Raw genomic sequence first — 11,966 nt, forward strand, 5'->3', positions numbered from 1 at the left:
CGACCACTCTGCCCCTTGGCAGGGCCACGTAGCCCATTGTCTCTTCCCCACGGCGATTCGTGGGAATGCCCGTGAGGAGTGGAGGAGTGTCTGACAAGTGCTGGGGTCTCATCAGGGACAGAGCATCTCATGAGAGATGGGGCCCCTTGTAAGTGACGGAGCATCTCAAGGGGTTGGGAACATTGTTTCACAAGAGATGAAGCATCTCACGACTGACGGAGCGTTGTCCCACACGTGACGAAGCACCGCACGAGGGATGGAGTCCCTTGTGAGTGATGGAGCATCCTACGAATGATGGAGCATCTCCCGAGCGATGGAGCATCTCTGGAGCGACGGAGCTCCTCGGGAGCACCCACCGCTTGCCCGGACCCGCCACACAGCCCCCGCAGCTCTCCCGTATCCCCCGTTGCCCCCTGGTCGCTCTCTCCCGGGTGCCGCCCGGGGGTTGGAGAGGACCGTCCGCCCGACCCCTCCGCATCCTCCCTTCCCTCTCTCCCTCCCTCCCCTGCCCGGGCGGAGCCTTTGACGCCATCGCGGGGCGCCCGGCGCGGCCATGGCGGCGGATGGGGGTGCGGTGCGGGTGGCGGTGCGGGTGCGGCCGCTGCTGCCCCGGGAGGCGCTGCGGGGGCACCGGCCCTGCCTGCGGGGCGATGCCGCCACCGGCGAGGTGTCGCTGGGCCGCCGCCGGTTCCGCTTCGCCGCCGTGCTGCCCGAGGCGGCGGGGCAGGCGGCCGTGTACCGGGCCTGCGTCCAGCCGCTGCTGCGCGCCTTCTTCCGCGGCTTCAACGCCACCGTCTTCGCCTACGGGCAGACGGGCTCCGGCAAGACCTACACCATCGGGGAGGCCAGCGTCGGTGAGTCGCGCCGGGACCGGCAGCGCCGCGCCCGCCACCATCCCTGTCCCACCAGCATCCCTGTCCCACCAGCATCCCTGCTCTGCCAGCATCGCTGTCCCACCAGCATCCCTGTCCCACCAGCATCCCTGTTCCGCCAGCATCCCTGTCCCACCAGCATCCCTGCCCCGCCAGCATCCCTGTTCCGCCAGCATCCTGTTCCGCCAGCATCCCTGTTCCACCAGCATCCCTGTCCCACCAGCATCCCTGTCCCACCAGCATCCCTGTCCCACCAGCATCCCTGTCCCACCAGCATCCCTGCTCTGCCAGCATCCCTGTCCCACCAGCATCCCTGCTCTGCCAGCATCGCTGTCCCTCCAGCATTCCTACCACTCCCAGCTCTCCCTACCAGCCCCGCATTGCACCTTCTTCCATCCCCACCTCCTTCCATCCCCAGCCAAGCCACAAACGCCACCATCATCCCAGCCATCTCTCCCAACCCTCCAGCCTTGCCGGTGCTGCCATCCACACCCATTTCAGCTCTCTCTCTACCCAAACCTACAGCATCATCATCTCCATCACTTCCAGCATCACTGTGCTAGCCAACCCTCCCACCCTGTTAGCCCCCACCAGCCCAGCCTCACTCCTGCACCACCCCTCCCCATCCTTCCCCTCCAGCAGCCTTTCCTTCTCTCCACCATGCTGCTGTAACCACCCCCCAGGGTCACCACCTTTGAGATCTCAGCATATAGGGTTGCTCCTCTTCCACTGCAGGACACGTGAGAGGACCTGGTCCTCCACCTGCTGTGGAGGTGGTGGTGATCTTCCCAGGTCCTGAAATAAACAAAGGAGAGTGAAGTTTGCAGGGGTTAATCCTGTTAGTTTGTTTATGGGAAGGAATTGGGGAAAGAGAAAACCTTTTCATCCTAGTTTAATGGCATTGTGATCTCTTACAGAGGACGTACAGTAAATGTTTCAGTCAGCTTTACTTAATTGCATAGTTTGTAAACACTGAATTGTTTCCATACTTTCAGTCTACTTCTGTTTTCAGTTTCCCACTTCAGGCTATCATTGCACCACGTTTGGGAATTGCCTTTTTACACAGCTTTTAGAGACAAAAGCAAAACCACTGAAATTCAGACAGCAGAGTGCTGCTTGCAGGATGCAAGCACAAGAAAACTAACCTCTCTGAGTTGGGAAAAGTTGTGAAGTCATGCTGGCTTCAAAGGACAGCACGCTATAGCTGCAGGCATAGTGTTTGCTACCTGCTAAAATGCTAAGGTGCCTTTTCCTTCTTGAGGAAGGACTGGAAATGAGCAGCTTTGCTGGAATCCAGTACAGCAGAGGGATAGGATTTGCCCAGAGGTCCTGTGGGATGTTGAACCTGGGCTATGAGGGCTGAGCTGTGGGAGGGTTGTGAGGTTGCTCCTTTCCAGCTGACATTTGCTGCTGGCAGGCTTCTGTCCATGGCTCTGTCCAGCATGGGCTCCCCAGACATTCTCTGCACTCTGTGACCCTGTGCCTCTCTTTGCCAGCTTCCATCAACGAAGATGAACAGGGCATCATCCCACGAGCCATGGCTGAGACGTTCAGGCTCATCGATGAGAATGACCTGATCGACTACACGGTGCGAGTGTCCTACCTGGAAGTGTACAAGGAGGAGTTTCGGGACTTGCTGCAGGTGGATACAGCCAGCAAAGACATCCAGATCCGAGAGGATGACAAGGGGAACATTGGTATGTGTAGCTGCACATGGGCTTCTTTTCTCCCTATATCAGAGGCCAGGGCTGGGTTATCTGTCTGTGAAGACAGAGCCAGGTCTTCTCCCTCCATCCCTTTGTCCATCTCCTGATCAGATTGCTGTGCTTAGTGCTGAAAGCCAGTCTGTGCACAGCACAGTATGAGCAGGGTGACAGCACCAGTCATGCAGAGGAGCTGCAACCTCGGGCATCCCGTCCCTCCCAACCACAGCTCCCTTTGCTTTGCAGTGCTCTGCGGTGTGAAGGAGTCAGAAGTAGAAGGGCTGGACGAGGTGCTGAGCCTGCTGGAGATGGGGAACACAGCCAAGCACACGGGAGCCACCCACATCAACAGGCAGTCGAGCCGCTCGCACACCATCTTCACGGTGACCATGGAGCAGCGGCGTGGGGCTGGACGCCTGCCCCTGCACCACCGCCCGCCCTCCGTCCCCGCCGCGGGACAGGTCCTGGTCTCCAAGTTTCACTTTGTGGACCTGGCAGGCTCAGAGCGAATTGTGAAGACAGGAAACACAGGGGAGAGGCTGAAGGAGAGTATCCAGATCAACTGTGGCCTCCTGGCCTTGGGCAACGTCATCAGTGCCTTGGGAGATCCTCGGAGGAAGACCACCCACATCCCATACAGGGACTCCAAAATCACCAGGTACCGCTGGGACCAGGACACCCCATGTCTTAGCGCTCATTTTACGGGTCTACAGGTCAATGAGGCCAGGATAGAAATGACAGACTAGCTCACTGCAGTGCTGGAGAAGACAAGGCTTGTACCAGTCATGCTGCTGAAGCTGAGATGGGGTGTCACTGTGGGTTTTCCTGTCCTTCCTGCATGGCAGGGACCAAAAAAAGTTTCCAGTAGGCTTGTTTGATGGCCTGCAGTTAGTTCTTAGCTCAAGCAGGTGGCCTTTGCAGTCTCCAGCAAGATCCCTTGCAGCACATACCTAGCTAGCAGCGTTCACAGAGTCGAGGAGCCTCAGGAATTATTCAGATGGAAACTTGCCATGGTGCAAACTGTAAATCTGCTTAATGACTCCGCTCACCTCACTAGTGCCAAACCAACTACTGAGCAAGAATATAGTTTTCCTTGAGCTTAACTTCTGAAAAGGGTTAAAAACCTTCTGATTCCTGTATTATTTTTGTATTTCAGCTATTATAATCACTGTGCTCTTCCCTAGGATCTTGAAAGACTCTCTGGGGGGGAACGCCCAGACTGTGATGATAGCCTGTGTCAGCCCATCCTCCTCCGATTTCGACGAGAGCCTCAACACACTGAATTACGCCAACCGGGCTCAGAACATCCAGAACAAGGCGGTGGTGAACTGCCGCAAGGAGATGGAGCACATTGAGGAGCTTCACCTGCAGATAAAGAACCTGCAGAAGGCTCTGGAGCAGCGTCAGCGCTCCGAGACCCGCATCATCAACCGCTCGGGCAGCGCCAAGCGCTGCGCACCTGACCCCACGGCGCGGCTGCTGGCGGAGTGCGCCCACTACCGCACCTGCACCGACGCCGCGTACCGGCTGCTGATGGAGCTCCAGGAGGACAGTAACCTGACAGTGGAGCAGATCCTGCGGGTCAAGGAGTGGCTGTGCACCGTGGAGAGTGAGAGGAGCGAGCTGACCTCGGCCGGGCTGGACAGTGGCATTGAGAGCACCTCCATGGAGGACCAAAGCGCCGAGGCACAAAGCTCAAAGCTGGCAAAGGCCCAGGTAACAGTTGGGGTGTTGCAGCTCTGAGGTTGGGTTCATCTGGTGGCCTCTGGAGGCAGCAGCCCCGGCTTGGCATGATGGCCAGGAGAGGGAGAGGAGGAGAAGAATCCTATCCAAGAGGCCACAGGGAGGCAGAAAGACTTCCTCCCATCAGGCAGGAAGAAGTTGGATTCAGCTGCAGCTGAGAGATTTATTTTGCAGGAAAAATCTGGATCTGCAGAGCTGCTGTACCTTTGCAGAGTCCAGCATGGGAAGGGAAGGGCAAAGGTGGATGCTGATGCTGCCTCTCGTGTATTTTGGGGAGCAGGTGAACACCGAGAAGAAATGTGAGTCCATCAAAGATGAACAGGTGGCCAAACTGCAGAGGCAAGTGGAGCGCCTGGAGGAGGAGAACCGTGATTTCCTGGCTGCCCTGGAGGATGCCATGGAGCAGTATAAGCTGCAGGTATTTCTGGGCTCTGCTCTCTTTATAGGGACCTGTCCCACTCCTCCCTGTCCTGCCCAGGGAAGCCCAGCCCAGCTTTCAGGTTCCTCTGTAGCAGGTCCGAGATCAACATGTATATAACCACATTTTTCTCATTGTTCCCTAGAGTGACAAACTGCAGGAGCAGCAGGATAAAATCTCAGAGCTGCATGTGCGCTTGGAGATGGCAATGCCAAACCTGTGTGTGCCAGGACTGCTGGAAAACCTTCCCCTGGTGACCGCCAGCCAGAGACCTCACACGGCCCCCCTGGATGCTGCCTCGTCCCACAGCCTTGGTGGGGTTCTCTCAGGGCTCCCTCCTGAGCAGAGTGGAAGAGTCCTCTGCAGGAAGGTGAGGGCACAAGGCTGTGCCGTTGAAGAACTGCTGCCTCTTCATTTGGCTGCTCTCCACTGCAGGAATTGCTTTTTCCCTGCTGTTGAACATGACCCTTGTCAGAAGTGTAGTCCAGAGGGCTGCGCTCCATGTTCAAACCTGGAGAGTTTCACAACTCTGGCAAAAACAGCCCAGCTTCAAAAGTGAGGCTTTTACTTTGATGTTATGGGTGAGTCCCAGATTTGCTCAGTGTCTGAGCAGTAGAAGGCGGGAGGGCAGGCAGCTGGGTCTGGCAACACACCAGTGCTACTGAAAATAGGCTCAACTCCATTTTGTTGCTTCTCTTTGTGTCTAGCAGTGATGCCCAGCTGGGAGCTGCTTTTTCTGAGGCTGGCTCTCATGCAGCATGTTTCCTCTCTTTCCAATTCTGTGCCCCAGCAGCTCAACAACAACTTCTCCTTCCAGGAGGAGGAGCCAGCAGGCTGGCACCTGAACCACACACAGTGCCTGACTGGTGATCCTGAGGTCAAAGATGTGGTGCTGAGGAGGGAGTTCAGCCAGGACTCAGAGAAGCCATCAGAGCTGTCCTCGGGAGAGGAGGTGGAGGAGTGGGAACAGAAGCGGTCCCTGTCCCAGCGCCGGTGAGTTGGGGCTGTCCCAGCCCTGTGCAATGCCCTGTCAGTTGTGTGACCTGGTGGTGCCACCACTGCAGCTCAGCTCTCACGTCTCAGTGAGACATGATTCTGCTGTGATTCTGCTCAGATATTTTACTGCTCCGTGGGCAGCTAATTACCATCTTTCCTGACCGCAGCTACTGTTTCCATCTCCTTCTGAAGCCTGTGGATTATGAGAGCCCTTACTGGGAACAACTCTAGCAATGCCCACACCCAACTGATTCATTTGCTGCTCTTTCTAGAAATGGGATCCAAAGCTGGAGCAAGAAAGAGGTTTGCATGTTGAGTGAGGAGCCAAGTAGAGGCAGTGCCCACTCGATCCAGGAGGAGCAGCTGGAGCTGTCAAAAGGCAAGTAGCAACCATAGGTTGTTGAGCAGTCTTCTGCAGGCTGCTGGGTGCTTCATTGGGTGCTCTTGATGTCCCCCTGCATAATCCCAGAGGACAAAACTGGAGCAGATGACAGTCCAGCTGCTTTTGTTAAGGAGCAACTTCAACTTCTAGGGTTAGGAGTTCTGGCAAGAGTGTGTGTTTTGGTGGAAGCTGCAGGTGACTCTGGGCAATGCTGTACCAGATTCTGGCTACATATGTAAGATCAGATTGTCCTTCTGTCACCCAGCTACTAAGATGGGGCCTTCCTTACCTGGGAATCTGTGTTGCAGAGGTCTGTGGGAAGCGGGAGCCACTGCTCAGTTCCTGGGAGCGCCTGCCAGGAAAGGACTCTGAGTGGAGGCTGGTGCAAGCACAGCAGAAGATCCGAGAGCTGGCGATCAACATCCGCATGAAGGAGGAACTGATCACAGAGCTCATTAAGACAGGTGCAGAGCTACTGTCTGGAAAATGCACCCCTTTCCCATGAAACAGCCTCCTAGTTATGATGTGTGGTCTGTGCTTCCATCCTCATCTTCCTGTGTTGCTTGTGCTCAGTCCCTTCTCTTGGGGATAGCGGAGCCCTGTTTCTCCCTTCCTCAAACTGACAGAAACCCTTCCCACTAGTTTCTCCCTTCCCTGGAATGGCTGAGGAAAAGGAAGCAGTCGGTCTCTGTAACCAGAAATACTTGGAGGGAGAGAGGGGAAAGGTGAGGATCCTGGCTGTGAGGGAGGGGGCTGTGTTGCAGGCAAGGACGCCCAGGCTCTGAACAGGCAGTACAGCCAGAAGATCAGTGAGCTGGAGCAGGAAGCAGAGCAGGTGCGGGCAGAGCTGAGTGACAGCCAGAAGCAGCTCCAGGAGCTGGAGGGCAAGGAGCCGTGGGACCCTGGGGAGAAGCGCAAGCTGCAGGAATACCGCACACGTGTGGCGGCCGCGCAGAGCAAGGCACAGGTGAGTGGGAAGAGCTCTGCCCACTCGAGAGCGAGCAGGGGCAGACTGGGGGCACTTCTGCCAAGAGCACATGGGAGGTGCCGAGGCCAAGGGCAGCTTTCTCCTCTGGCAGGTTCTGTGCAAGAAGAAGCAGGCAACAGAAAGGCTGGTGTCGCTCTCGGCCCAGAGCGAGAAGCGGGTGCAGGAGCTGGAGAGGAACATCCAGCTGATGCGGCGGCAGCAGGGGCAGCTGCAGCGGCGGCTGCGGGAGGAGAGCGAGCAGAAACGGCGGTTGGAGACAGAGGTGAACAAGGGACAGCACCGAGTCAAGGTAGGAATGGGCAGGGGCAGCTGTGCCACTGTGGTATTTGTGGGGATGGCAATGGGTAGGCTCTGCAAGCTTGTGGGCAGGCCAGGGTAGCTCTGATGGGGGTCTATGATTGTCTTGGAGAGCATGGAGATGGAGAGAGAATATCCAAAGAGCTGGAGGAGAACATAACCTGTCCCTCAGCCCCTGGGCAAACATCTTCCACTCCCTCCATGCTCATGGCTGCTCTTTCCCACCCAGGAACTGGAACTGAAGCATGAGCAGCACCAGAAAATCCTGCGCATCAAAACAGAGGAAATTGCAGCTTTCCAGAGGAAGCGGCGGAGCGGCAGCAACGGTTCCGTGATCAGCCTGGAGCAGCAGCAGGTACAGAGCGAGTCTGCCTCCTCTTCCTGCTCAGAGGGGATGCTTGGCAGATTGTAGGCTGACAGGGGACATCTGAAAACAGAGACCTCAGCCCATCCTGCCCTTGAGGAGGATAGTCCATAGTCTCACTTGCATCCAGTAGCAGAGGACTTAGAATTTGGAGCTGGAAGGATAAAACCAACAAAGTCTGTACTGTCACTAGCAGAGATGGAATTGAGACTCTCATTCTGGTCTCAACTCCACTGCTCTTCAGCAGTTCTGTGCACTGCTGCTGCTATCTGCACACACACACACATGCCCTTTACCTCTCCCTCCATCAGAAAATTGAGGAACAGAAGAAGTGGCTGGACATGGAGATGGATAAAGTTCTCGAGCAGCGCCGAGCCCTGGATGAGCTGGAAGATGAGCTGAGGAAGCGGGAAGCTATCGTGGCCAAAAAGGAAGCCCTGCTGCAGGAAAAGAATGGCCTGGAGAGCAAACGACTGCGCTCCAGCCAGGTAGGACACAAGTGACAGGAGTGACACCCCAACCCCTTGCTTGATTTCCAGCAGAGGGGGAGGCTGAAAGACTTGAGTGCTATCCTGGTTGTGGCAAAGGGCTGCAGGCCAGGACGAAGTGGTGTTGGGAAGTGAGCGGAAATTTGCCTCTGTGTAACAGCCTGGTTGTGCTGTGCCTCTGAGCTAGTTGGTTTGTTAGCCCTTGGCTTATGTCTGCAGGGTCACTTGACCTACAGAGGGAGCAGAAAGGGGCTGAGGGCCTGACTTGCCTTTAGAGCAGATCCCCTTGTGCTGCAGGCCCTCACAGATGACATAGTGCGTGTGTCCAGCCGCCTGGAGCACCTGGAGAAGGAACTGACTGAGAAGAACGGGCAGCTGCGCCACGGCAGTGCCCATGACCAGCAGCAGATCCGCCAGGAGATCAACAGCCTGCGCCAGGAGAAGGACCAGCTGCTCAAACAGAGGCTGGAGCTCGACAACAAGCTGCGTCAGGGCACCTTGCTGTCCCCAGAGGTACCTCTGCTTGGGCTGGGCCGCTCTGCTTGCAAGAGCGTGAGGTAGCAGGAGAGGAGTAAAGACCAGAGCACAGGGTTGTTAGCACATGCTCCCTCACATCTCCAAACTGTGCATATCCCAGCTAGGGCAGGGAGAGACAGAGCAAACCCTTTGCTCCCCATTAACTGCAGCTCTGCCCTGGCAGGAGGAACGGATCTTGTTCCAGCTGGATGAGGCAATCGAGGCTCTGGATGCAGCCATCGAGTACAAGAACGAGTCCATCACATGCAGGCAACGAGTCCTGCGGGCCTCAGCCAGCCTGCTGTCCCAGTGTGAGATGAACCTCATGGCCAAGCTCAGCTACCTCTCCTCCTCTGAGACTCGAGCTCTGCTCTGCAAGTACTTTGACAAGGTGGGAGACAACTGCCCTCTGTTCTGGTGGGAGCCATAGTTCATTTACTGGCTATTAGTGATTAAATTATTAGCCAGCCAGAACACATAATTAGTATAACGTGGCTTGAAAGCAATTGTTAACAGAAATGATGATCTGACCGAACTCTTTGTTTTCCTCAGTTTCAAGCTTTCTCCCTGCCTCCTACTGTAGTTTTGCCCTGTAAAGTCAGGCCACAAAGCCACAGCACCATGACCCCCAGCTGGGAGAGGGGCTTAACTAATCATAGGATGCATGGATCCCTGCAGTGGCTCTGCCACATCAGTGCAGCCACACCTTGCTCTTCCCTCCACGAGGCAGCTCTGACATCCCAGCACTACTAACCTTTGTAAGCTGTACCAAAAAACTAACTTGATTGGGGCTCGGTGGGGCAGGAGATCTTCCTGGGTGCTGAAGGAGCTGAGGTGTTCCTTGCTCTTGGGCCCTGGCCAGGTGGTGACCCTGCGAGAGGATCAGCACAGGCAGCACATTGCCTTCTCGGAGCTGGAGATGCAGCTGGAGGAGCAGCAGCAGCTGGTGTACTGGCTGGAGGCGGCCGTGGAGCGCCAGCGCCTGGAGATGGACCGGCAGCTCACCCTGCAGCAGAAGGAGCACGAGCAGAACATGCAGTTACTGCTGCAGCAGAGCCGTGGTAACCCCCCAGCCCCTCACATGGGCAGCAGTGCCACTGCTTTTGTCTCTCAGGGGGCTTGCAGGCTGAAGCGGCGTGGTTTTTTCTTGTAGAGCACATGGATGAGGGGCTGGCCAGCAGCAAGCTGCAGTATGAGGCAAGGATTCAGCTGCTGGAAAAGGAGCTGAGCCGTTACATGTGGGCAAACCAGGAGCTGAACCAGAGACTGAGTAACATGAACCTCCATCCTGGACAGACCAAAGGTGAGAGGAAACCCAGGCTAGGACCAAGTTAAAAGAGTTTCAATTCCCATCCCACTACAAAAGCTTGTAGCAGTGAGGGTACAGGTCCTTCAGCAAGTGCTCTACAGGCAGCAATTCTGATGAGAAAAGTAGAGATCCTGATACCTTGCTGTACCCTCAATTTTTCCCAGCAGGAATGGAGAGAAGCATTCACGGGGCTGGGGACAGAGCTGCCCCTGCACTCGGGACCTGTGAGGAATCCAGCCCTGGGGAGCAGCCCGTGCCTCTGGCTGTCGCTGAAGAGAGCCATCGGGTCAGGGAGGAGAGCAGGGACCTGGTGCACGCCCCTCTGCCTTCCACGTGGAGACGTTCCTCCCTGCCCAACGACAGCCCCGGGGAGCTCCGGCAGAGGGATGTGGAGCACTTGCTGAGGGCGGGGCAGCCCCACGAGCTGCACCCACCCCGGAGCCTCGCTCCTGCTTCCAAGCCCCGCCGGGAACTGCGCAGAGCCAGCCTCAACATCAGCCCCCTGCCTCACCACCCAGCCATGATCGACGTGAGGAAAAACCCCCTCTAGACACGGGCTTAACACCCACCTGGCACAGGGCAGGGAGGAGCAGGTATTGCTGACATGGCTTGAGCGCCTTCCTGCCCCACAAGCCAGCCTGGCTCCAACCCTGTTACATTTCAGAGGCCTGAGGAGAAGATGTGACCTTTCACCTAAGTGTGTAAGGTGTGGGAGCACCTACCTGCCTTCTCCATGCTGCTGCCACTCCAGACAGAACTGACAGGACACTTTGCTCCCTCAGCAGTTGAAACACTGTGAAGCAGGAGACACCCTCCACCCTGGCCTCTTAACACTAAAAACTTGTTTACAATTTGGAAACCTCTCCTGCCGGGCTTGTTCAGCCCTGGCAGCCTTGCAGGGGGATGCTCTGCAGTCCTGCAGAATTTGTACATAGGTTTGGTTTTTTTTTGTAGTAACTTGGGGTTTTTTACATTTCTACTATAACTTTTCTAATAAAGCAGAGTGAGTTTTATGAAGCAGTCACTTGGCAGAGGGTCCACTGGTCACTTACTGCTGGTACACATGAAAAGAGCTTTATTTAAATCTCACTGCACGGGAACTTAGCTGCTGTCACAGTGTTGCTCTAAGGTTTAAAGAGCTCCTTTGTTTAAGCTCCCTGCTAGAGGTGGCTTCCAACATTAAGTTGCCACAGGAAGAGCATCTCCAGCCTGCAGCGGAATTGTCTGAAACATCCAGGATAAAAGTAACTCTGGTTCTGTTTTCCTGTTGCAGCCTATAAGCTGCTTTAATCAGTGTTTTCATATTCCTGGGAGAACTTCCCATCTGGATATAAGGGTGACTAAATACAATCCTGCACCTTAACACTGACAGGAAGGGGGACATAAGTTTAATTCTGGCAGAGCAAGAAATGAAAGCCCAGGTATTTGCTTTAAGAAGGGCGAGGGACAATGGCAGCTTGGCCACCTGACCCCAAAAAGCAAGCCACTGCTTCAGCCTGAAATCACGAGGCACACAGCTATCACAACCACCACTCAAGGAGTAACATACCAAGTAAAAAGCCAGAATCTGATGTAGGAACCACCTTCTGATCTTCCTCCTTGCTAGCAGTAGTGTGGCAGTGAGGGGGATATTATTGAGGGCTCTGGGTGTGGCTGAGCTGCACAACATTAAGTTTAGAGACTTTGTTTTCTGCTGTTGAAAGAAAACGCTTCAATAAGGAAAACAGGAATCCATGCTACTTGGAAGTAAGTGGAAGATTTGGATCTCCATGCTTTGTATCAGTCCACCTCCATGAAACAGGTGCACCTCTCCCACAAGCAAAATAACTAGCAGGTACACATTTCTTTCCCTCTATGCAGAGGGAAACTGACAGTATTCCCCACAACAGT

General features: G+C 55.5%; 1 protein-coding gene across 5 annotated transcripts; it reads left to right on the forward strand.

The window, feature by feature from the left end:
• The first annotated feature begins 16 nt into the window (after nucleotides 1-16).
• On the forward strand, nucleotides 17-11,096 carry KIF7 (kinesin family member 7). 5 transcript variants are annotated; one of them, XM_050309491.1, is made up of 18 exons: nucleotides 17-854; nucleotides 2,369-2,569; nucleotides 2,822-3,233; nucleotides 3,760-4,291; nucleotides 4,599-4,736; nucleotides 4,882-5,106; nucleotides 5,527-5,729; nucleotides 6,005-6,111; nucleotides 6,423-6,578; nucleotides 6,879-7,081; nucleotides 7,194-7,391; nucleotides 7,629-7,754; nucleotides 8,075-8,251; nucleotides 8,549-8,764; nucleotides 8,952-9,158; nucleotides 9,630-9,828; nucleotides 9,921-10,070; nucleotides 10,241-11,096. In XM_050309491.1, the coding sequence occupies exons 1-18, from the start codon at nucleotides 554-556 to the stop codon at nucleotides 10,624-10,626; spliced, it is 4,137 nt and encodes a 1,378-aa protein (XP_050165448.1). In that variant the 5' UTR covers nucleotides 17-553; the 3' UTR covers nucleotides 10,627-11,096. The 5 variants fall into 5 exon arrangements, with proteins under 5 accessions (XP_050165448.1, XP_050165449.1, XP_050165450.1 ...); XM_050309492.1 differs by having other exon boundaries at nucleotides 10,244-11,096; XM_050309493.1 differs by having other exon boundaries at nucleotides 5,530-5,729.
• The last annotated feature ends 870 nt before the right edge of the window (nucleotides 11,097-11,966 follow it).

The sequence above is a fragment of the Myiozetetes cayanensis genome, unplaced genomic scaffold (genome assembly GCF_022539395.1).
Source record: "Myiozetetes cayanensis isolate MyiCay16 unplaced genomic scaffold, myiCay2020 scf14, whole genome shotgun sequence".
NCBI classification, from domain to species: domain Eukaryota; kingdom Metazoa; phylum Chordata; class Aves; order Passeriformes; family Tyrannidae; genus Myiozetetes; species Myiozetetes cayanensis.